We start from the raw sequence: 23977 nt of genomic DNA, 5'->3' as shown, positions 1-23977 counted from the left end.
TGGGGAGCTGACTGGCATCATCCAGGGTCCAGGGGAGAAATTGTAAATGTCTGAAGATAGGCGTGGCTGTGCGATTTAAGAAGAACATACATGACACAGACATTTAGAAGGTACAGTTGAGGAAATTCATGACTATATGCAACAATCTGTTGGATGATAACAATAATGGCTAAAAGTTACTGTGTGTTTTTGATGTGTGCAGGGTACTTCCAGAATCCAGTCTCCAGTATCTGAGAGCTACATGAAATTGGGCAACTCTTTAAGCTCTTTAAGCCCCAGTTTTTCAGACTTATAAAATGGAGTTGGTGTTTGTAGCTACGTCATACAGCTTTGTGTAAATAAAGTGAACCAACACATATAAAGTTTACAAAGTTCTTAGGTTAACATATTAGGGTTCTCCCAGAGAAACAGAAGCAATAGGATAGATGGATGGATGGATAGATATTAATTGTGGGGAATTGGTCCACATGATTAAGGAGGCTAGAGACTCCCAAGACCTGCAGTCAGCAAGCTGGAGACCCAGGAGAGCCACTGGCTTAATTCCAGTTTGAGTCTGAAGGCCTGAGAACTGGGAGACCCAGTGATGTAGGTTCAGTCTGAATGTTGACAGGCTTGATACTCAGGAAGAGCTGTTCTTTTAGTTTGGGTCTGAAGGCAGAAAAAAACTGATGTCTCAGCTCAAAGCAGTCAGGAAGGAAAAGTAGTTCCTTCTTGCTAACAGAACAATAAGCCTTTTTGTATCCATGCAGGCCTTCAACTAATTAGATGAGGCCCACTCACATTAGGGAGGGTAATCTACTCAGTCCATCAGTACAAATGTTCTCATCCAAAACACCGTCACAGACACACTCAGAATAATGCTTGACCGAATACCCAAGTGTATCCCATGGCCCAAACTGACACATAAAATTTACCATCGTAAATAATGCCCAGCAATGTTGGCTTTTATCATTATTACATCTTTTAATCCTCAATGATCTTTTTAAGTAAGTGATAATATTAATGTCTTTTTACAGATGATGATGCTGAAGCATAGAGAATTTGTCCAAGATGATAAAGGTAGAAAGTGGTTGAGCTGTTCTAGTTCTTACCACTGTGACTTGAACATTATGTGTTCCTAACCATTGTACATACTGCCTTAATCTTAGATGAACAGACAGAACATTTACCTAAGAGCCATTAGCCATTCTATGTGGATAGAATTCAGGATTAAATTTGAGAAGAGCTTGGAGAGAGGCTGGAGTGCCATGGTTCTACAGGGAAGAAAGGAATGAAAGGAAGAAATAGACAAGTCAGAACTCCAGAATAGGCTGGAGGATGGGGTAAAAGCAAGAGACAAGCGCAGAGCAAGGAACTGTGTAAATGGTTCAGAGAGCTTGATTTTCCTTGTTATGTTATTTTTGTGGTTGGACATGGAAAGTGGTGGTAGCAGAGGGATTGTTGATCAGAGAAAATGGAAGAGTTGGGTCACTAGAAGTCTTCTTGTGGTTCAGGAAGAGGTGGGGAGGGACCTATTACCAAGATTCTTCTGGCTGAAAGGAGCAGGAACCAGCTGGAAAGAACTGAACCAATAACAACAATAACAACAACAACAATAATAACAGTAATTTATTGTGGTGTGTTGGGGTAGCTGATAGAATCCTAGACTAGTTGTGCCATCAGATGTAAAGTGTGTGGTCATGGCTTAACTTGTCTCTGGGTTGAAAGGTACATCATACGTTCGAGGGTTTTTTTGTTTTGTTTTTGTTTTTTTAAAGATTTTATTTATTTACTTGAGAGAGAGAGAGAGAGTAAAAGCATGGCAGAGAGGAAAGAGCACGGGCAGGGGCAAGGGACAGAGGGAGAAGCAGACTCCCCACTGAGCAGGGAGCCTGATGTGGGACTTGACCCCAGGAGCCTGGGATCATGACCTGAGCCAAAGGCAGATGCTTAACCCACTGAGCCAGCCAGGTGCCCTCGTCATTGGCATGTGCAGTCTGACATGTTACTCTGCTGGGTTCACTCCTGATTGTGATCTTTCTTTTGTGTGATTTTGTTTTCATTATCAGATCTTTGCCTTAAATGGAGAGTCTTGCCTTCTTCTATTCATTATCAGGAAAAAGAATTTTTTGACCTCTGGATTTGTGCTAATAATCCTAACCTCTTGGAAAACAGGTATATTTTTATAGTTTTCTAGAATTTGTTAATCCATTTTTAATTCCTAAAATGCATATGTGTGAGACAGGAATATGTCAGCTGTAGATAAATTTTAGCTTAATAGCTGTCATCCCTGTGAACTCTTTCTAGCTCCTTGCCACCTGTGGAAAGATACTTCATTAGTGTGCTTTTCCATCAAGATAAGAGACCTGCATGTAGCTATTTGCAAACTTTGGGATGTGCAGCTCTATGCTTCTGCCGGCAGGAGACCATGACCCAGTGTTTGAGTTTTGCCTTCCAGTTCATTTTCACACAACATATGGCCTTATCGTAAAGGAGGCTTATCCAGAGGGTGTCTCCAGGGGCACTAACCTGTTAGACCATGTGCTTTTTCTATTTAAGTTTTATATTGATTTCATTGCTTTGTGCTCTTGGAGGAAGAAGTTCAGACTAAAACGGGAAAAAGACCGATTAAGTATTGATGAATGTCTCTGTTATTACAGGCCCTTTAGACCTACATTATTTTCCTTGGTGGGGAAAGGATGAGGATCCCCCTTTAATGTAGGCACCCTAAATGAAACATTGTTTCTCCGTGGAATTCTAAGTTCTTTGGCCTGGATAAGTGAATCAATATTGCTAATATAGACATTAGAGTAATAACTCCTGTTTGGTTATTTTTATCCAGCCCTAAAAAAAAAAAAAAAAAAAGAAAGAAAGAAAAGAAAAAGAAAAAGAAAAAGAAAAAGAAAGCACACACACACACACACACACACACACACACACACCAACATTGAGATACTGCTGCTACTACCCCTTCTACCTGGAGTTCCCAAATTATCCATATTTAGAGACTAAGGAAAATGCCAAAAATGGTAAAGGCTCTTAGATTCCCCATGGCCCAGGGGTTTTTATTCTTGTTTCTTGGTTTGCAGCAGAACTCATTTTCGCCAAATAAAATTTGTCCAGACCCCAAATGTATAAGATAAATGCAGAACTTTCCTGATTAAATTGGAAGCTGGGAATCTTGAGAGCCAAAGACTCCACTTCTCATTTCTATTCCATACTCTCTGCAAAAAGCCTAGATCTCTGGGGAGCATGATTATAAAATACTGATCTAGCCTCCTTCCCTCATTTTAGAGAAGTGAAAATTGAAGCCCAACGGGGGCTAAGAAACCTGTTCATGCGGCTACTGGCCAAGGTCTGTGACTCCTATCTGGGTTCTAGCCTGGCTTGAAACTTAAATGTCTCCCACATAAGAGCCAAGATTGGCGCAGTTTCAATATTAAAAATAGTTACTAATATTGATCCCTTCCTGTAAGCTAAGAGCTTTTCACGCAGCATTAGTCCAGAGTTCTGAAACTGGGGCCAGACGGCCTGGGTTTGATTCCTCTGGCTCCGTTAGCTGTGAAATCTTGGGTAGGCAACAGAACATCTCTTTAACTCCGCTGTCGATCACTTAGAATAAGATGTAATCAGAGTATCTTTTGCATCTTTGCTGAGTCCAGCTGAGCCCCTTAGGAGTACAATTTACTGAGTGGTTACTGGGGCTTTTTAGTTATAAGCTTTGAGAATTTAGGTCGCTCCCCACAGATCTAACATATATTTATGATTTCATAGCCCAGCCTTGGGCATTATTGGACCCACGAACTGAGATCTGCCCTCTCCAGCTTTCTTTACCTCTAGTTTACCATTGTCTGTGAACTGGTGTCTCTGACCCTCACCCTCTTCTCCTTGAAAAGTGGTGTTGCCATCACAGAGCATTGCAAGATTAGTTTCAGTTCTGCATCAATTCTGTCTTTTTTGCACGCCCAAACAGTGTTTCTTGTGATGACAGGCAAGAGAAATTTAGCCACATTGACAGAAAACTGATGGTCCTTCAAAGCCTACGATGCAGAGTCGTTCTATATTTATAATTTAAGTCCTTGATTCTTGAAATATACTGACAATGATTTTGACCATGTGTATTTCATTCCCACTGAAAAGATGAGGATAAAAACTATGCTTAATGTGGCAGTAAGAGATTTAGGGGACATGTAAAGAGAAACGCATGATTATGAGGCAATTACTTGAGAGTTGACACTTCCTTTATTAGAAGTCATTAACAGCTCTAATTCAATACAGTAGGAATGACCATGAGTACTTGGAGAACACTCCATAAAATAGCAACCCCTATGCCATTGGATTTGAGAAGAATCACATAAAATCGGTGTATTCAAGTGATGGGAAAAAAAAAAAAAAGAAAAAAAAATAAAGTGATGGGAAGTACAATATAGTTATTAGGCAACATTCAGTAAATGAAAGGCCAGAGTAATGGGGTAAAATGTAGCATCATCTCTGTTTACAGACAGTATAGTGTTATTGTCTGCAGTTAATTGCCAATTGTCAGCAGGGTTAATGCCAAGGAATAGCATTTAAATGAACAATGTCTAGGTAACCAGAACTTGGGCAGGAAACATAATAACAGCTTTCTCTTACATAGCAATTATATATGTTACCCCATTTCTTCTTCGCAATACCCGTGTGAGCATTCATCGTTTCTCAGAGAAAACAGTGAGGCCAGTGACTCGTGCAGCTTGCCTCCCTAGAGCTAAAACTAGAAGCCAAGCCTTTTGATGCAAACCTGTACTCTTTCTGCCTTATCACACCCACTCCCTGACGGCATCCTCTTTGTGTATGTGCTTTAAATGTTTTAATTCAACTTTAGTTGACACACACAGTTATATTAGTTTCAGGTGTACAACATTTACACACAACACAGTGATTCAACATCTGTATATGTTGTGCTGTGCTCCCCACAAGTGTAGCTACCATCTGTCACCATACAACACTATTACAATATCATCGGCTACATTCCCAGGGCTATACCTTTTATTCCCGTGACTTACTCATTCCAAAACTGGAAGCTTGTATCTCCCACTCCCCTTTGCTCATTTTGCCCATCCTCCCACCCCTTTCCTTCTGGCAACCACCAGTTCTCTATATTTATAAGTCTGATCCTGCTTTTTATTTGCTTATTCATTTGTGGTTTTTTTTAGATTCTGAGGGTATCCTTCTACATTTTAGGAAGCCTAATGCCAGTCGTTTACTCTGTGGTGGCAAAAAACACCGTATTACAAATGGTAGTATTCAGAGTTGGTGACTCGGGCCAAGTAAAATGAAGCTATTCTTTTTTGGACCACCAGAGAATCTTTTTCTTTTCCACTTTAAACACACAGGGAGGCTAGACATTTTTTATCACAGTACCATTTCCATTACATTCACGCTATGCGTTTATCTGCATTTGAAAATAGGAATCACCAGTAGGGTAAAAATGATGCCTATCATTTGATTGAACCAAAAATGTCTGAATTGTGAAAAGGATGTTTAAAATACCCATGGCTCATACTGCAATTTAAAATTCTTTAAAGATAATTGAAAGGATTGTATTTTATTAAGATACTTGAAGTTTCTCTTTTCTGAATAAAAACTTAATGTTTTTATGTTAATGTTAATTTTTTCAAATGAAATAGAAGCCTATATAGGTCCCACTCCACAGATGCCTTCAAATCAATACTGCAGGTGGCTGTAAATATATAGTCGATGTCCCCGGATTTGTTTCTCTACCACCTTTTTTGAAAGTAACAATAGGAACAAATACCATATGTGGGTGGGAATTAAGTGTTTTTTCACAGTTGTACTTGAATATGATTGTAGTTCCTCACTCTTCCTTCTTGCTAGGGAGAACCGAAATATATCCTGTGGCCCTGAAAAACAGAAATCATGGGTTTGATATGCTTTGCTTTTCCTGAACTGTTTCAAAAGGGAGAAGGCCCTCTTTCTAGTCTCAACCTCCTTCTCCCTGTCCTAGCGTAATAGCACATTCATTTCATACAGACTTTGTCCCTTCCTCCTCTTTTTGATTCCTATTAATAATAGAAAAACCCTTACGTAAAGCAGGCTCTTAGAATTGAGCTTGGCATTTTGCCCCACTCCTGAACATTCCTAGCCATGCCTGAAATAAAGCCATGCCCGATGAGAGATGAACATCTTATCCTTGACAAGCCTTGATCCCAAAGGAAACTATAGCATCTCCCTCTCTTGATAGTTTGGCTAACTCAGCTCCCCAGAACACAGCCACGGAACCAAAAGTAGAAGGGGAAAGAAAAGGCCTCTAACCTCCCAAGCCATATGTCTCAAAAGTCATTAGTATTTTATGTAACCATAACGAGGGAGGCTCATCCACAGTCCGCTTGTTGTTCATTTATATGCAGTTCTCCTTGATTCTATAGTACGTGTGTTAGCCCAGCAGTGATTAGGAACGAACAGCAGTAAGGCTGGGAAGCACAGTGGCTGCCAAAAGCAGGTCCGCCACGACAGCCGAGCAGAGGATGTGAGCGTGCCACAGCCGGGGTCACGGGGCTCACCCAGGACAAAGGGGTGACCCCCGGGCCTGGCACTGAGCACCGCATCCCACACCACGCTTCACCGTCAGCCTTCACAGTGGCTCGGTGTGTTTCAGAAGCAGAATTATTTGGTGTAGTTTAGAGAGACATATGGATTTCTATCTGAATTTTTTTGGGGAAAAAGACATTCGGCAATAATGAGATAAGCTTCAATTATCTAAAAGCATTTTTGCAAAAAGGCTTTGTTTCATGATAACGCAGGATAAATGAAGCATTAGTGAAATAATGAATATATATTCTCCCATTCTTGTAAATATGCCATCTTCCACATTTTCCCTTAAGCTCTTTGCCTTGCAGACTAGAGATTTAATGTCGTGTGTTACCTAAAGTCATCAACTTGCAGCTCTTGCTTCGTATTCAAGTTTTGGATATAAGGCATAAGGAGTATCTGTTTATAGAAGTAAATCATCTTTTACTGACGGTAGTTTTCTATTTCCTCCTGACGTTGTCTCCTGTTGATTGTGCAGTTGTTGTCAAGCAGAACGCCTACCTTCCATCCCTCTGGGCACCATGAACACAGTGTCGCCATCAAAAACTGAGAAAGAGAAACAACTTCAAGAGGTGGTGCAAAGGTACCACAGCCGACTGGCTGAACAGCAGCCACAGGTGAGCTGTTAGTCTTCCCAAACTCTACTTGAACCCTCGAGCTGTTGGTTTTATGTGTGTGAATCAACTAATGTGCTTTATCCCTGTAACTTGTGTAGCTTCTTTTTTTTCCATCCTTTTTTGTCATCTTTTTTCTTTTAATTTAATTTATTTATTCATGAGAGACACACACACACAGAGAGAGAGGCAGAGACATAGGCAGAAGGAGAAGCAGGCTCCCTGCAGGGAACCTGATGTGGGACTCCTGATCCCAGGAACCAGGGATCACGGCCTGAGTCAAAGGCAGATGCTCAGCCACTGAACCACTCAGGTGCCCCTTGTCACCTTTCTTTTAATTTTGGCTCTAAGGACTGTTCTAGAGATAAGCTCAAGTGCCCCAGAGGCTCAGAAAGGGAGGAGAGTTAAAAAAAAAAAATACTACCTGTAATATTTAAGCCAATCCACATGACCATGCATGTGAGAAGCAGGGGGATCTGTTTCCACCCTGCAGATGCACAGAGAGCCTTGTGCAGATGACATAGTCAAGACTGGGACATAAGTCTGTATGATTGCAAAGCCTAGGCTCCTTTTATTTCTTTGGGCTTCTTCCCTGAGGGTGGATTTTTGAGGTGAAGAGTTGTCCTTTTAAAAAATATTAGCCTATTAATACAGGAACTCAGTGTCACTTAATTGTTAAGAAAATTCAATAAATAAAGCATTACCATCAGTAAATATAAGTAACCATGACAATTTCAAAGGAAAGAAAAAGTGCTATGCAGAAATACTGTTTTAATCTCTTAACTAATAAAGTAATTAGATCTCTGTTTACTTTATAGGTTCAATACCCAAATTCAGCATTTTTAAATTGGATAGCCTGTCAACTTCCTCAAATAGAACTTGAGGAGGTCAGCAGCACATTTCCAAATGTGTTGACTCCTCTGTAAATGTCAGGAAGTAAAATACTTGAATAGGAAATTCTTTTATGGAGCAGGAATAAAGATTCTCAGGCTTAGCGTCTTATTATTATTATTATTATTATTACATATATTCCTGTGCTTTGAGAAGATCAACTTTCCTTTCCACCTCATTTCATCTTACCTCTCCCACTTTACTAGGGATCTCCCATACAAATCCACCACCGCTTAGGACCACAATCAAAGAAACCTGACCTTCCCTTTTAGTCTGGAGTCTCTGGGTCTCTTGGGAAGACACCGAGAGTCAATTTTGCAAACACGTTCTCTTGAGCATTCCCTGTCCCTCCAAACTGGTGAAACTATCTACAGTTCTTAGAGCCTCTAGTCATGGGTTTGATAACAGAGGTCAGAAGTAAGGGTATCACAGCCTGCAGTTATTTTAATAAACAAGTAGGTAAAGTCAGATCTTCCCAGTGTAGAATGTCTTCATTTGGTTTTTTGCTTCTTGTTTGCCACTCCCTATAGATTTGCCAAGGCAGACGGCTTCTCCTGAAATGACCCCATCTTTATTGCAGTCTCTGGATGCTTTTTTTCTTTTCTATGGAGGTCGCTGCTGACCCTTGGATAGTAATAGTGCCAATCACAAAGTCTTAATTACCTTTTTGTTTGTTTTATATTGGAATTTTTTATTCATTACTAAGGTAGAGATTTTGACGGTAGCTGTTGGGGTAACAAATTTGGGCCATCCGTTTTGCTTTTTCTTTCTTTCTTGGTAGTTGAGTTTTTCATAAGAACTTGAGCCAGGTTTGTAGATTCAGATTGTTTTACATGTAAACAAGCTTAGCAGTATTTGCATAGAGACTTGTTCCCATCAGTCCAAAGGACCCAAGAATCCTCACCCTCCTCCCTTGCCCCCTTTTCATGAAGATCATCCAAGTGTCTTCAACTCACTTTCAGCACTCTGTGCCCTTAACTGACCCTGGTTTTGTGGTCTTCGAGGAAAGCTTTGTTTAGCATTTGCCAACCATAGGCAGGCAACCTGTTAATTTTAAGGCTGTCATTGAGCACATACTTACCTTTGGGTGCGTCCCATGCCAGGCGTTATGGGGAAGACAGAGTACCCCTGATACCACCATGTGAGCTCTGTGAGTGCAGGGATAGTCTTGGTTTTGTTCACCATAAATCTGTTACCTAACGCAGTGCCTGGCAAGCAGTAGGTACTCAGTAAATACTTGTTGGATCAATAAATAGAACATGCACTCAGATAATAAATGGTCCTTTTGTGGACCAAGCCTAATAGCTATTTGGAAATTAGCAACCACCGCCACACCACACAATACTAGTTAAGCATTTGTCTGATCACAACTGAAGCCACAATAGAAGTTTATTACGCAGAGAGAGGCGGACAGCTTTTTTTTTTCTAAATGTCATTTTCTTTTCTTTTAGAAGACTTTATTTATTCATGAGAGAGACACAGAGAGAGGCAGAGACACAGGCAGAGGGAGAAGCAGGCTCCATGCAGGGAGCCCAACATGGGGCTCGATCCCAGTCTCCAGGATCACGCCCTGGGCTGAAGGCAGGCACTAAACTGCTGAGCCACCCAGGGATCCCAGAGGAGGACAGCTTTAGTCAGAGAAGGGTTCACAGAAGAAGTGGCACTTGACTGTGTCTCGAAGAGTATTTAGGGTAAACAGGGAAATGACAGGGCAGGCATTCTAGGTGAGAAAAACATTATAAATGAAGACTTGGGAGATTAACAATGACTTTTTCCTTCATGGTGCCAGTTTTTAAAATTACATGCTAAACTTACATATTTTAAAAAATAGACTCAGCATCTGTGTGACATGAAACTCATTATAAAATATAGTAATTGCTGAATAGAAGACCTCTAGAAGGTGACCTCAATTCCCCTTTCACAGAAATAACCCATGAAAGTATTCAAAAACTGTATTTTGGTGATAGCTGCCTGATGCCAGAAACCAGACTCAAAACCATCCAATATTCATTGTGAATTTACTCCCTTCCTGACTGCCTTTTAAAAGAAGTTCTGTTAAAATGCAACACAGGTAGGGGTGGGAAAGCCAGAAAAACAGGACTAGTGCCATTCAGGTGCAGTGCAGGCATGATTCAGGTGTAGGGTAGACACCACGGGAAAATCGGGAACTGGCTAGTGTGTTACCATGATTCACTGTGTTTACTGGTGGTGCCCATTCTCTCCTATCGGGAAATAATAAGGCGCATGCCATGTAATTACGGTCTGCTCCCTCTTGTTCTCTCTTCCTGCCTCCCACTACCAGTGCCTACTTATCCATTGACTAGACTGGGAAACAAATATAAAAATAACCCAAATCTGCACATCCCATTTCTTACTGTCTTGTAGTTTATCTTTCATGGCTGAAGGCATCCTGCTGTGGAGAATGAAAAGTTGATTAGGTAAATCAAAGCCCTTTCTGGACCTTAGAGTCTGGGGTTGTGGGTTTTGTGTTAAGGACAAACAAGAGTGATAGATTAATGGTAAGAGAGAGAGAGAGTTTTTTTTTTCTTAAAGATTTATGTACTTATGAGAGACACAGAGAGGCAGAGACACAGGCAGAGGGAGAAGCAGGCTCCATGCAGGGAGCCCAATGTGGGACTTGATCCCAGGACCCCGGGATCACGCTCTGGGCCAAAGGCAGATGCTCAACCGCTGAGCCACCCAAGCGTCCCTAGGAGAGAGAGTTTTATGGTACAAGTACGTGAAGTGGACAGACAGCTACAGCCCCTTCTCCACCTCTCACGCACCCTACCGCTGTGTCGAGTGACTAAGTTCTAAGAGTGCCACGTACCTGATGCCCTGGTTAGACGTTGCTTACAGTGAGTCAGGGAACTCTTCTGGAAAAAGAGGTATCTCAATGGTTAGATCCGGTCCTTTAGGAGAAAATGAGTAGCTAGATCCAAAGCTGTCATTTCCACAGATGGTATCTTATGTAATCCCTGCAACAGAACAGTCATATCAATTATAGAAAAAGAAAGAAGTACAAAGTGGTTAAATAACTGAATCAATCACACATTTTTAAATGATGAAGTTGGAATGTGTTTCCTTTTTGTCTAATTTCAGCATGGCTCTGCTCATAGTCTCATAAGGATAAATACAGTCAGAAACCTAAGAACACTTACAAAGGCAACAAACTGATAAACTGCAAAACATATTTGTTCAGGGAAATACTTAAGTTCAGTAACCTCATGGGAGAGCTCAGATTCAAGATGTAAACTGATGAGCTGTGTCAGCAACCCAAGACCCTCCCTATAGATTGTGCTTCTGAAACAGCCCTTTCCACTCTTTCTCCTTTCTGGAGAGATGAATGAATAATCTGTCCCTAACTCAGCGGTTCAAGTTCATTTCTCAGTACCTGCTGTTTTCTATACCGAGTGACAAGTGCCACCTGCTGGCCAAACGGTGAAACATTTTCATTTTCATCCTGTTGCTCTTGACTGCTCAGCTACTAAGTAGCCTATTATCTGGATAATTGTTATTCTGTTTTTTTTTTCCAATAAACCTAAACAGTACTTTTAAAACCATAGAGTAGAGATAAAAAATCAATTTCTCTGAATTTGAGGAGCTTTCCAGTCCTCAAATTTGCCCTACCTTTTATTACATGGCAAGGACGACTGCATCACAATCATGCACAGGGGATATAGTTTTAGGTGCATCTCGTTCAGGGGGTTTTGGTACCACTTTAAATCCACTTAATGCCTTTAGTCATTATAAAACATCATAACTTGATTCCCTGAATAAAGCCTGCTCTACTCACTTATACATAAGTAACGTTAATGGGCATATATTTGGATAATCCCTGCTTGTGCAATGTGTGCTGTATCACTTATGTATCCTATAGGGCTTTCTGGGTTCATCTTTTCTGAGTAATAACTTCTTATCCTACAGTCTAGGCTCTCTCTAATCTGACACTATTTGCCTTTCTGGGAATACCATTGACCTTTGAACAACATGGGTTTGAACTGCGTGGGTCCATTTGTGCAGATTTTTTTCCCGAGAAATAGAATACGGTATTGTAAATGTATTTTCTCTTACTTATGATTTGATTAATAACATTTTCTTTTCTCCAGCTTTATTGTAAAAATGCTGTATATAATACATCTAAGTACGTGTTAATTTGACTTCAGACTCAGTAAGGCTTCCAGTCAACAACAGGCTATTAGTGGTTCAGTTTTGGGGGGAGTCAAAAACTGTATACAGACTTTCAGCTCTGCAGGTGTTGGTGTCCCAAACCCCCTGTGTTGTTCCAAGGTCATCTGTAGTTTCCTCCCCTCTATGGGATCTCCCCTAGCCATGCCCTAGTCCTTAGCTATGCTCTCCATTTCCATTCCTTCCATATTGTCTGGAGTGGCCACTGTTTCTTTTTCTCTTCCTTAAGATCTAAAAATAATGCCATTCTTGCATGAGGTTTTTTTCTCATTTCCTCCCTGTAAAAATGTCTTCTTTCCAGTTCTCTTTGTCCTTAATGGGTCTTCCTTAGAACATGTTTTATTTTCTACCTGGTGTAATAATTACTCATGTGTCTCTTCTGTCTCCTCTTAGGCTGTAAACTTTTATTTTAAAAAATTTTTTAAAAGATTTTATTTATTTGAGAGAAAGAACGCACAAGCAAGGGGTGGGGCAGAGGGAGAGGAAGAAGCAGAATCCCCACTGAGCAGGGAGCCTGATGCGGAGCTTGATCCCAGGACCTGGGATCATGACTTGAGCCGAAGGCAGACACTTAACTGACTGAGCCACCCAGGTGCCTTAAACCATAAACTTTTAGAAACAAGGGACCATTTTTATTCATCTCTCCATCCTCCAAAACCTACGCCTGGACCTTTCATGTACTAAGTACTTACCAAACGATGAATGAAGGATTGAAGGAATAATTTGATTTATGCAGAACTCTTCACAAATAGGTCCAAGGCCAAGTATTTTCCATTTTACCAAATTGATTGACTCTGCAAAGGTTAGACTTAACTCTTTCTGCATATATTATTGGAGACCAAAGTGTTCTTACACTTGGTCAAAATAAGGTGTGGCATTTGTATGGGAGTTATAGAGACTGTATTTGGATTTTGTTTGCCATGATCATGGTCTTGGCATCAAGTGCAGAGCCTGTGTAAAATGTCGTGCTTGTTGAAAAGGAATTCCAGCAATAGCATTCTGTTCTTTTGCAGTGCTTCCGTGGACACAAAAAAATGAAATAGTGTAATCTGACAATTCCCACACTGGTTGTTTTAGCATTAAATATAGAGCAAAGAAGGCTTCCTGAACTTTTAGCTATGTTTTTCAAATTGAAATGGCATATCTGAATACAACTTTGTAATGAAGAGTATGAATGCATTTTCCCATTTAGAATTTAATCTTTTAAATGTGTCACTATTGCGTAGGATGCTGAGATTTCAAATCTGTATAACCACAGAGACAGATGCCTTAGAAAATATATTTATTCATCAAGAGTACTTTTCAGCCTTCTTACATAAACTGCCATGGTTTAAAATTTATGATACCCAAAGACCCTTGTCTAACAAGAAGCTATTATAGTCACTGTAGTTGAGATATTTTACTTTATTACTCTTGGTACAAAGATCTCATTTCTCTGTGGTGATGCATTGTTTTTCCAAAAGGAATAATGCATAATATACTCACACTTGCGGGCCCTGTGCTCACAGCATAGCAAATGAGATATTAAGTGAGTTGCTTCTGTCAGAGTAGTTTAGCAGTTCGTTGAGAATGGATATCATGTGTTCTTTCTCTCGTGTACCTCCCATCACCACACCTGGCTCAGCGTTGGGCACAGTAGATGGCTACCAGAAGATACTCACTTTCTTAACTGGAGTTGCTTGTCCAGATTATTTTCTAACTCATCCTTTTCCTGAGGCGCTGATGTCAAGCTTCCTGACAGGACAGCACTGTGGCTTACTGAACAAACTGGGGCAGTGCCAGTAGTTAGAGGCACATCAAGACAGCCAGAGCAGGACACTGCAGGGAGCAGTGTGGTGTGAGGAGCCCAGGACACCCCCTGTTCCTGGCTTCACAGATTACTCCATTCTGCCCTGGAATTTGGGATCAAGAAATTTCATCCATTGTTGTCTGCTCCTGGGTCTCCCAAACAGGACCCAGTGCGGCTGCTGGGGGCCCATAGGAATGTGATTCCAAAGGGAACTCCTCCTTCCTCCAAGAAGAAGAGAAGTAGCTTCTCCAGGGGCAGGCGGTCTTGCCACATTACCTCCCTCGCTCAGCATGTCAGTGAGCCATTCCTGCCCACATCCACAGAGACGGAGAGCATAGAAGTTCAGGTGTTTGCTGAAATGATTTTCACTGGAGGGAATACTAATTTGGGTTTCGAAGCAAGTACACCTATTGGATCTCTGCCCTATAAAAATTCTGTGGGTGCCTTAACTGCATGTACAACCAGTTTTCATTAGTGTGCATGCTCTTGGGGGACAATCAGAGGCTGCCTGGTGCCCCAGAAGCACTGCGGGGCCTGTTTCCTGACCGCTCAGAGTAAGGTGCCGACATTTGGCTTCCTTCCAAAGCAGGCTACTCTTCAGTCCCTTCTAAAGGAACCCTGTGCACCCTGAGCACCAGCATTCCTGTGTCTCCCCCTTCTAAGCTTGGATCCCATTTCTCATCGTGTTAGACCTCACCTCCCCTCTCACTCAGGACCCAGCCTCACATTTTCAGTTCAGGTTCACGATTGTTCTGATTTTGAAGTCAAACCTCATATCTTGTGCCTCCTGATTTAACAGTTAACTCTTTGCCACCTGATCATATTCTTACTTTGAATTTGGTCCCTTCCTCTATCCTGACTCCTGTAGGCTTGAGTGAAGTTCAAGTGTAACCTCCATTTTCTACCTTGTCCTCGATCAGCGAGTGCTGATTCCCCTGCCCCCTGTCTCAGGCTTGCTCTCCCAGACCCAGCCTTCGAATGAAACAGGGTGGTCTCTTGACACACTTGGGGGCTCTAATGCAGACACAGAGGATTAACTGTTATTTGCCCATGACCTTTTCCTTATAATGATCTAGAATCATCCTTCCTCTATTCAGAGAATCCTCAAGGAGGTCTTCTAGTCAAGACCATTAGTAATAATTCCTGGCATTTGAAAATAACAAAGTATTATTTAAAATGTTTCTGAACAAAGGAAGATCTAGTTTTTTGGACCTTGAAGCTTGTACAGTTTTGCAGCACCCCCCCCCCCAAGAAAAAAAGAAACTATAAAATATATAAATATGAAGTTGGGGAACAGAGCCTTGGAAGGGGCCTATGTTGGGGAGGGGTCTTGAAGCCAAAGCTTCATTTGCTCTTTGGTTTATCTGCCACTTGTTTCTGCATATATTGTGCCATTTGATCTCCACAGGAATTTTTTTAGTAAAAGATAACTGCATTTTTTTTAAATTTCCAATTCACTTCTCCTCTCCAATTTCTTCCCCAAGATTTCCATAATCATGGATATTTTGGTGAATTAAAAAACTACCCTGAATGATTAACTGTACATATTACATAGATGAGGAATTTTTTTTTCTTTTTCAAATTTTCATTTAAATTCTAGTTAGTTAACATACAATGCAATATTGGTTTCTGGAATAGAATTCAGTGATTCATCATTTCTTTCTTTTTTTTTAAAAGATTTTATTTATTCGTGAGAGACAGAGAGAGAGAGAGAGGCAGAGACACAGGCAGAGGGAGAAGCAGGCTCCACGCAGGGAGCCCGAGGTGGGGCTCGATCCCAGCTCTCCAGGATTGCACCCTGGGCTGAAGGCAGCGCTAAGCCACTGAACCACTGGGGGCTGCCCTGATTCATCATTTCTATACAACACCCAGTGCTCATCCAAACAGGTGCCCTCCTTAATACCTGTCATACATCTGGCCCATCCCCCCATCCACCCTCCCCTCCATCAACTGTCAATTTGTTCTTTATAGTTAAGAGTCTCTTAAATGGTTTGTTTACCTCTCATAGATGAGGAATCTAAAGGAGAAGGATGAATGAAAGGATTAAATGACAGTAGTGCTTAGAATGTGTCCCTGTTAGAGGTGCTATAAGCATACTGACTCACTTAAAACCTATGACAGTCCTATGATTTTTATAATTTCTCATTCATAGAAGAGGAAATTGAGGCACAGAGAAATAGCTGCCAAGAATGGAGTTAAGAAACTGGTTAACTGTGATTTCTTCTGACACAGTCAGGCTCCAGGCTCCTCAGTCTGTTATTAAGCCATGCGCCTCCCTTTACTTAAGTCACATAAGCAAGAGAGGAATACAGATAAACTTAAAATATGAGATTGATTATTTCAGAGCTATTTGAACTACTCTGATATCTTTCCATTTAGATTGATAGGTCTTTAGTGTGGGAGAAATTGAGAAATTAATAGCTAGCAGCAAACATAATTTTTCTTTTTGAGGAGCTCTGTCTCTATTAGGCAGATATTGGAGGACAGTGATCTCTTTGGAAGGCGGTACAGAGGGAGGATGCTTAGGGGTTCTTTAAAGATGGTGGAGGGAGCTGAATGGTGGGCAGCACTGGCCTGGTGTCAGGCCCTTAACTGCAGGTCCCAGCTCTTGTTCCTAAGCAGCAGACCTCACGCCTGTCTCAGGTCTCTAGTCCTTGATCTTAGTATCTCCTACCCCAATAAAAAGAAAGGGGTTAAAGGTGCATGGGTGGCTCAGTTGGTTGATTGTCCAACTCTTGATTTCTGCTCTAGTTGTGATCTCAGGATTACAAGATCGAGACCCATGTCAGGCTCTGTGCTGAGCGTGGAGCCTGCTTGGGACTCTCTCCCACTCTCTGTCTCTCTCATAAATAAGTAAATAAATAAATAGAGATTAAACTAGATGTTTTTAAAGACTCATCGAAATTTTAGAGCCTGTGAATATTGCCCATCTTCGTTACAAGCTGTTAAGTTTTAAATATCTATATTTGTTTATTTTATTCTGAATATAAACATGAAGTTTCTGGAGCAAAGAAAATTATTATTTAATTATAGCAAATAATTGTGCTGACTTGCATTTGCTCTAATTTGTATCTTGGAGGCAATGGATGAGATGAGTCAGATCTGATGTTCTACATATACCAGAGTTTGTACTACTGGTAAAGAACTCCAAGGAAAAGAAAAGAAAAGAAAAGAAAAAAAAGGAATCTGGATGTTTATATAGGAGGGGACACCCACCTTCTGTTCCCCTCCATACACACGTATCTCTTTGCTATTTGGGAGGGGTCCTGGAATCTTACTCTTACCCTTTGGAATAAGAAAAACTTTTGGAGGAACTGGTAACGTTTTTCGTTAAGGTCAACTTCATTTAGTACATTTACGTGTGCCGATTTATTTTAGTTCACTAATTATATGTTATCCCTGTTTCCACAGAAGGTATTTCAATAGATGAAACTAAAATACCCTACTTTTTGTCTTAATGGTTTAGAAAACCTTTTTTGCAAACCTTACTTTTATAGTGTTTTGTTTTAGTCTTTTCCCTTTAATTCTGCTGGGTTATTAAATTAAGTGTGCAAGTATTTTTGTATCTATTATGATGTGGTTATTGCACTAAGTCCACTTTTTAAAATACTTTTATTATTATTATTATTATTATTTAAGATTTTATTTATTCATGACAGACACAGAGAGAGGGGCAGAGACATGGGCAGACACCACAGGCAGAGGAGAAGCAGGCTCCCCTTGGGGAGCCTGATGTGAGACTCAATCCCAGGGCCCTGGGATCACGACCTGAGCCAAAGGCAGATGCTCAACCACTGAGCCACCCACATGTCTCAAAGGATATGATTCTTAACAATGATAATCTAGTATTGCTTTTTCTAAAGAAGAATAGGACCATCAGCTGAGGTGAGAGGCAAACTTTATGTTCAGGGCATAATGAAGCTTTGGAACAATCTTTGTCAGGAGGGACAGAGCTAAGGATAGTAAAAGAAGAAGTCCAGAGAAGATGAGAACTGTGCCTTTTTTTGTGGTGTGGGTTCAAAAGTTATGCAAATTTTAGCAGCCTGAAATTTCCGAGCAGACAGGGAAAGTGATTAGTGATCTGACTGATTTAAGGCTGGAGTTTATCTTCCTGGGTGTAGCAGAGCATAGCTGAAATGATGACTTGTTTTTCTCAGGCAGGATGGGGAATGGAAGGAAAACCAAGAGGGGGTGTGATAAATTGAGAGAAAAGAGAAGAACTGAAGGAGAATAAAAGTTTCAGTAGCTATCAAGAGCATTTATAATCCTGAGAGAATTAGAAGAACCATAAATGATAAGGAAGTAAAAGGATTTCAGAGCTGGAGAATGTTTGAGAGATGGAAAGATTGGTCTAAGTTCACTTGAGCAACTCCTGGAGTTACAAGGTGGAGGAAAGCATGTGATGAAATTAAGGAAAAAGATGAAAAGTACTCAGTTAAAATAATTGGATCCAGTATTATTAAGGATATGCTATACCTTTACTGCAAATATAGTGAAATTATTTATACTGTAGTGAAATTTTCTGGGTATAGAATCATGCAGGGAAAGATACTCAGTGTGGCTATCACTGAATGCCTCGTCCCCTAATTACTGCTATGTTCTTCTAATTACTAGTGAATTTTGCCTTTATCTGGAGGCATTATTACAGGCATCTGGAACTCATTTCAGTGTCTGGTATTGGCTCCCGTATTGCCTTAAAATGTTTTATTGGCCACTACTTTTGATGTTTTTCTGTTCAAAATGCAGCTGAGGCATTTTAATTTTTGCTGTGTTTTTCCATAATATCTGAAGTTCGTCTGTCGAAACACAACTCTGAAATTAGTCATAGAAGAGGAAAGTTTATGTAATTTATAAACGTTTTTATTTACCCACAATTCTAATTTAGTGATGTGATTAGTATAGATCAAAAGTCATTACAATGAAACTAACAAAAGTCATTATCTTTAAGCCAGTACCAAAAATGAGACAACCCAAATTAGAGAACTGAATCAAATATAGTTCCTAGGCTAGGCTCAATCCATTTTGCTGTATCGGGAACAAAGCTCATCCCAGGGTGATACAAACTTTGGAAGAGAGTATATACTAGCATTTCCTATAAAGCATCTCAAAGATGTGATAATGTCCAACATGACTGGAGAAGTAGTCACATTATGCATGCAGAATAGACTTGTGGCTGTGTTTCAACTGTATGGAATAGATGAGCCATAAGCACTGGGAGCATCTATTTATTGAAAAATAAAAAAATTGATTGAAAAATCATCAATTATCAATGTTTTATTGAGCACCTATAAAGTGCTAAACATTGTATTAGGTATTACAGATAAAAAATGGGTTTGGAAGTTTACAATTTATTGAGACAGACACACCTGTTACCATGTAGTGTGATACCATCATAAAGAGACGAAAAAGTGTTATAAGAAGAGACTTCTGGTATAAATGTGGCTAGACAGACATAGCATTTCCCATTCTTTTTCTGGAAGTCTTCTTTGAGCAACATGGAAAACAGAAAACAAAAATGTGAACTCCAATTTCAGTCGTACTAGGAGATATATACTAAAATATTGCTCAGGGTTGTTGCTCAAAGCTGTCAAGATAATGGAGGAACTCCACAGGAGGTAGGGGAAAGAAATGGAAGAAAGAGCCCAACAATAGCACATCTAAGGAATTAATACAAATACACTTAGTGAAGAAGGGTACTTCTGGGGATTGAAAAGAGATAGCCACTGTCTACTATAGCCAGAAGGCAATAGGAGCCCTCCTGGACCTACTCTGGTTCACAGAAGGAGATGTGGACTGCACATGAAAGTATTCAACAAGTCGTATTTGCCGAGGGGTGTGTGTATGTGTGTGTGTGTGTGCGCGCGCGCATGCATGTATAAAGATGAGAAGAAAATAAATGACTTGTGGAGTTAAAAAAAATAACTTGTCTAGAATCTTATCCTCTCTTTCTATAGAAGACTCTAGCAAAGAGCTAGTCCTAGAACACCTAACTCATATATGTTTAAGAAATGAACTAGTACAGCAGCTTAAAAAAAAAAAGAAAAAGAGAAAGACAAAAAACAAAAGAAAAAAACATTTCAGTAAAATATAAACAAGATATCATTCCATAAGAAAAAAGGGAAAAGAATCCAGTAAGATATAAATGACATGACAAAAAAGAAGCAACTACATCAATTTCTGATAAAAACATCAAATTTGGAGCAGAAGAAAACTTAGTGTGATAAAGGGCAATCTATAAAAAACTTACAGCCAGAACTGTACTTACAGTGAGAGACTAAATTCTCTTAAGATGAATTAAGCAAGAAGGTTTGCTCTTAAACTCCAATTCAGCATTCATTGTACAGGAAGTTCTAGACAGTGCAAGAAAGAAAGAAAAAGAAATAAAGGACATTCAGATTGTCAACAAAGGTAAACTTTTTCTTTTTAGTTGTGACGGTCTATGTAGGAAATCAGATGGAATCTATAAAGTTACTAAAACTGGTGAGGTGAGCTTAGCAAGGTTGCAGAGTACAAAATTGGTATATAAAAATCAACTATTTCTACATACTAGCGCAAACAATTGAAAGTTAAAATTAAAAAAATAATATTTCCGGGCTGCCCTTGTGGCTCAGCAGTTTAGTGCTGCCTTCAGCCCAGGGCCTGATCCTGGAGACCCCGGATCTAGTCCCATGTCAGGCTCCCTGCATGGAGCCTGCTTCTCCCTCTGCCTGTGTCTCTCCTCTCTCTCTCTCTCTCTCTCTCTCTCTCTCTCTCTCTCTCATGAATAAATAAATTTAAAAGAAGATATCAAGACCTGTACACTAGAAACTATAAAACATTGCTTAAAAAATTACATGAAACAAATGAGAGATAACCTATGTTCATGGGTTTGCAGATTCAATATTATTAAGATGTCAGTTCTCCCTAACTGGTCTGTAGACTTAACCCAACCTCAATCAAAATTCAAGCAAGATTTTTTTTTTTTGGTAGAAATTGCCAACAATCTAAAATTCATGTGGAGTGCCAACAGCAGTAAAAATAACATTGAAATAGAACAGTTGGTGGACTCTCACTACCTAATGTCAAGACTTATTATAAACCTACAGTAATCAAGACAGTGTGGTATTGATGTAAAAAGAGACATAGAGAGCAGTGGAATAGAGTCCATAAATAGACTCACATGTATATGTTCAGCTGTTTTTCAGTAAAGGGACCAATACATTTCAATGGGAGAAAGAATAACCTTTCAACAAATGATACCAAAATACTTGGATAGCCATATGTCCCCCAAAATAGTGAACTTTGACTTTTACCTCAGTACTGAAATTATCTTGAAACCTTAAATGTAAAAGCTAAAACTATAAACCTTTTAGAATAAAATATAGGAAACCATTTTAGTGACCAAAGGCTTGCAAAGATTTTTAAAATATGATACAAAATCACCAACTCTAAAAAAAATGACACATTGGGTTTCTTTAAAAAAAAACTTTTGCTTCTCAAAAGTACATGATTAAGAACTTGAAAAGACAAGCCAATGACTGGGAGAAAATATTTATAAAACAGTACCTGATACTAGATTTGTATCTAGAACATGTAAAGTACTTTAAAAACTCAGTGAAGAGACAACATAATTTAAAAATGGGCAGATATTTGAAACAGACACTTCACTAAGCAAATACACATATAAACACAAGCATATGTCTACATAAAAACTCGTATGCCCATATTAGTTTTGTTTGGAATAGCCAAAACCTGAAAGTCACCCAAATGACCATTAATGAGTGAAAAGACAAATTATGGTCTCTTCAGTGGAATACTACTCTAAAACAGAAAGGAATGAACTGTTGATCCATATAGCAACATGGATTAATTTCAAAATAATTCTTCCTACTGAAAGAAACCAGAAAAAAAATTCATACTATATGATACCACTTAATCGAAAATTCTAGAAAATGAAGATAATCTATACTAAGAGAAAGATCAGAGGATAGGAAGGGGTGTAGAGAGGGATTGCAAAGGAGTACAAGGAAACTTTGGAGCATGATCAGTATGTTTATTATCTTGATTATTATGATGACTATATACATATGTCACATCTTACCAAATTGTACACTTGAGTTGTGCGCAATGAAGTGTATGTCAGTTATGGCTCAATACAGCTGGAAATGTAAAAAAAGAAAGTGTTGCCGCAGTTCAGAAGAAAATTTTACATATACATTTAGAAACAATTTTTTACTTAGTAAAAAAAAAATAAGTTGTTGGTGGTGTTTTTTGTTTTTTTATGAAGGAAGACGTCTAAGAAGAAATATAGGAACTTAGGAAGAGATGTTGAAACAGCAAGAGACAATGGAAATGAAACATGATTTGGTAGAACTCAAAGAAGAAATAGAAAATATAAATAGAAAAAATAAATCATACAGTTGGAAAGAATACAGAGGCAGGGGATAAAAGCAATAGGGATAGAGCAGGGGTCAGCAAGCTATTACCCATTGAGTAGATCTAGTCTGCTACCTATTCATGTATGGCCCTTAAGATAAAAAAGATTTTTGCATTATTGGATGATTGAAAAAAGGAGAATATGCAACAGAGATTGTATATGGTCTATAAAGTCTAAAATATTTGCTATCTAGCCCTTCACAGAAAAAGTTTTCTATCCCCTGCTATGGAGGATAAATGTGAAAAAGCAAATAAAATGAATAGAAATTAGGAAGGACTTCCTTATAATTACAAGGAAAATGACAATAGAAGGAGATTGAGTATTTGCATAACTGGAATACTCTTTAAAGAAAAAGTAAGGGAAGAACACATTTTTGAAAATATAAATCAGGAACACTTTTGATTAAAAACAAACAAAAAACCTTGATGCTACATATTTGAAACAGTATGCTGCATGGTAGGGTAAACTATCTAAGAATAGTCAGCAATAAGACATATCCTGGAAAAGTTATTCAGCTGTACAGAAAAAGATAAAATGTTTTGATGAGTAGGCATAAAGATCAAATCACTTAAAGAGACAAATTCAGATTCGCTTCAGATTTTCTATGAAAAACTCAGCTCAGGTGACAGTGAAGTAAGAACTCGAAGATTTTGAAGTATAAACCAATAATTTTATATTAGCTATACCATTTTCAAATAAAAGCCTACAAACAGTTTTGAAAAAATAGGAAAAAAACTCAAGAATCCCTTTTTGAGGAAAATAAGTAAAAAGCAAATTTCAGCCAGGCCTCCCCTGATGTCCTTTATTGCTCCTCCATCTACTTTTTATTTATTTCCTTTTTAAAAAGATTTTATTAATTTATTCACGAGAGACAGAGAGAGAAGCAGAGACACAGGCAGAGGGAGAAGCAGGCTCCATGCAGGAAGTCCGATGTGGGACTCGATCCCGGATTCCGGGATCAGGACATGAGCCAAAGACAGACGCTCAACCGCTGAGCCATCTAGGCATCCCTAAGAATAAGTTTTATAAAATTAACATTGTAATGGTAGCCCGTAGGGGGAAAATATCCCTTCATAATATCAGAAATACCCACATAAATCAAAAGAAAATGGACTGTATCATTAAAAACTTAAAAGAAATGATAAAAGCAAAATAAAATGACAACTATACCACCCATATATATGTTATCGTTAAATACAAATGGCCTAAATCTAGCTTGATAAAGGACAAAGAACTTCAGATTGTATCACAAAGCAAAACTCGATTCTGTGCTATGTGCAAGACACCCATCTAAAAAGGCAATGCAGAAAAATTGAAAATGTTATTTCAAATAAGTGTACAAAAGTAAAATAGAGATCCAGCCTACTATTGGTTTGGAATTCAAGGGAAAAAACACATTAAATGTCCAAGGAAGGGCATTAAGTTAAAGTTTTCAATTTATAATGAAGATATATCAGTTACCAATCTCTCATATCAGCTAATGTAGTGTTGAGTTTCATAAAGCAAAAACCT

The 23977-nt window shown here is 39.2% G+C and overlaps 1 protein-coding gene across 3 annotated transcripts in view; it reads left to right on the top strand.

Annotated features, from left to right (window-relative positions):
* The window catches only part of MORC1 (MORC family CW-type zinc finger 1), a 190452-nt gene that overhangs the window by 85455 nt on the left and 81020 nt on the right, over nucleotides 1-23977 (top strand). For all 3 annotated transcript variants that reach the window (XR_004811644.2, XR_003147905.3, XM_025478165.3), the window contains exons 16-17: nucleotides 2049-2154; nucleotides 7046-7184. Coding sequence is in view for 1 of the 3 variants with exons in the window: in XM_025478165.3 (XP_025333950.3) it covers nucleotides 2049-2154; nucleotides 7046-7184 (245 nt within the window). In the remaining 2 variants the exon portion in view is untranslated. The remainder of the gene's footprint in view (nucleotides 1-2048; nucleotides 2155-7045; nucleotides 7185-23977) is intronic.

Source organism: Canis lupus, chromosome 33, assembly GCF_003254725.2.
Source record: "Canis lupus dingo isolate Sandy chromosome 33, ASM325472v2, whole genome shotgun sequence".
Taxonomy (NCBI): Eukaryota; Metazoa; Chordata; class Mammalia; order Carnivora; family Canidae; genus Canis; species Canis lupus.
Note: the sequence above shows the minus strand (reverse complement) of the source record. Positions and strands in the feature narration are given on the sequence as shown.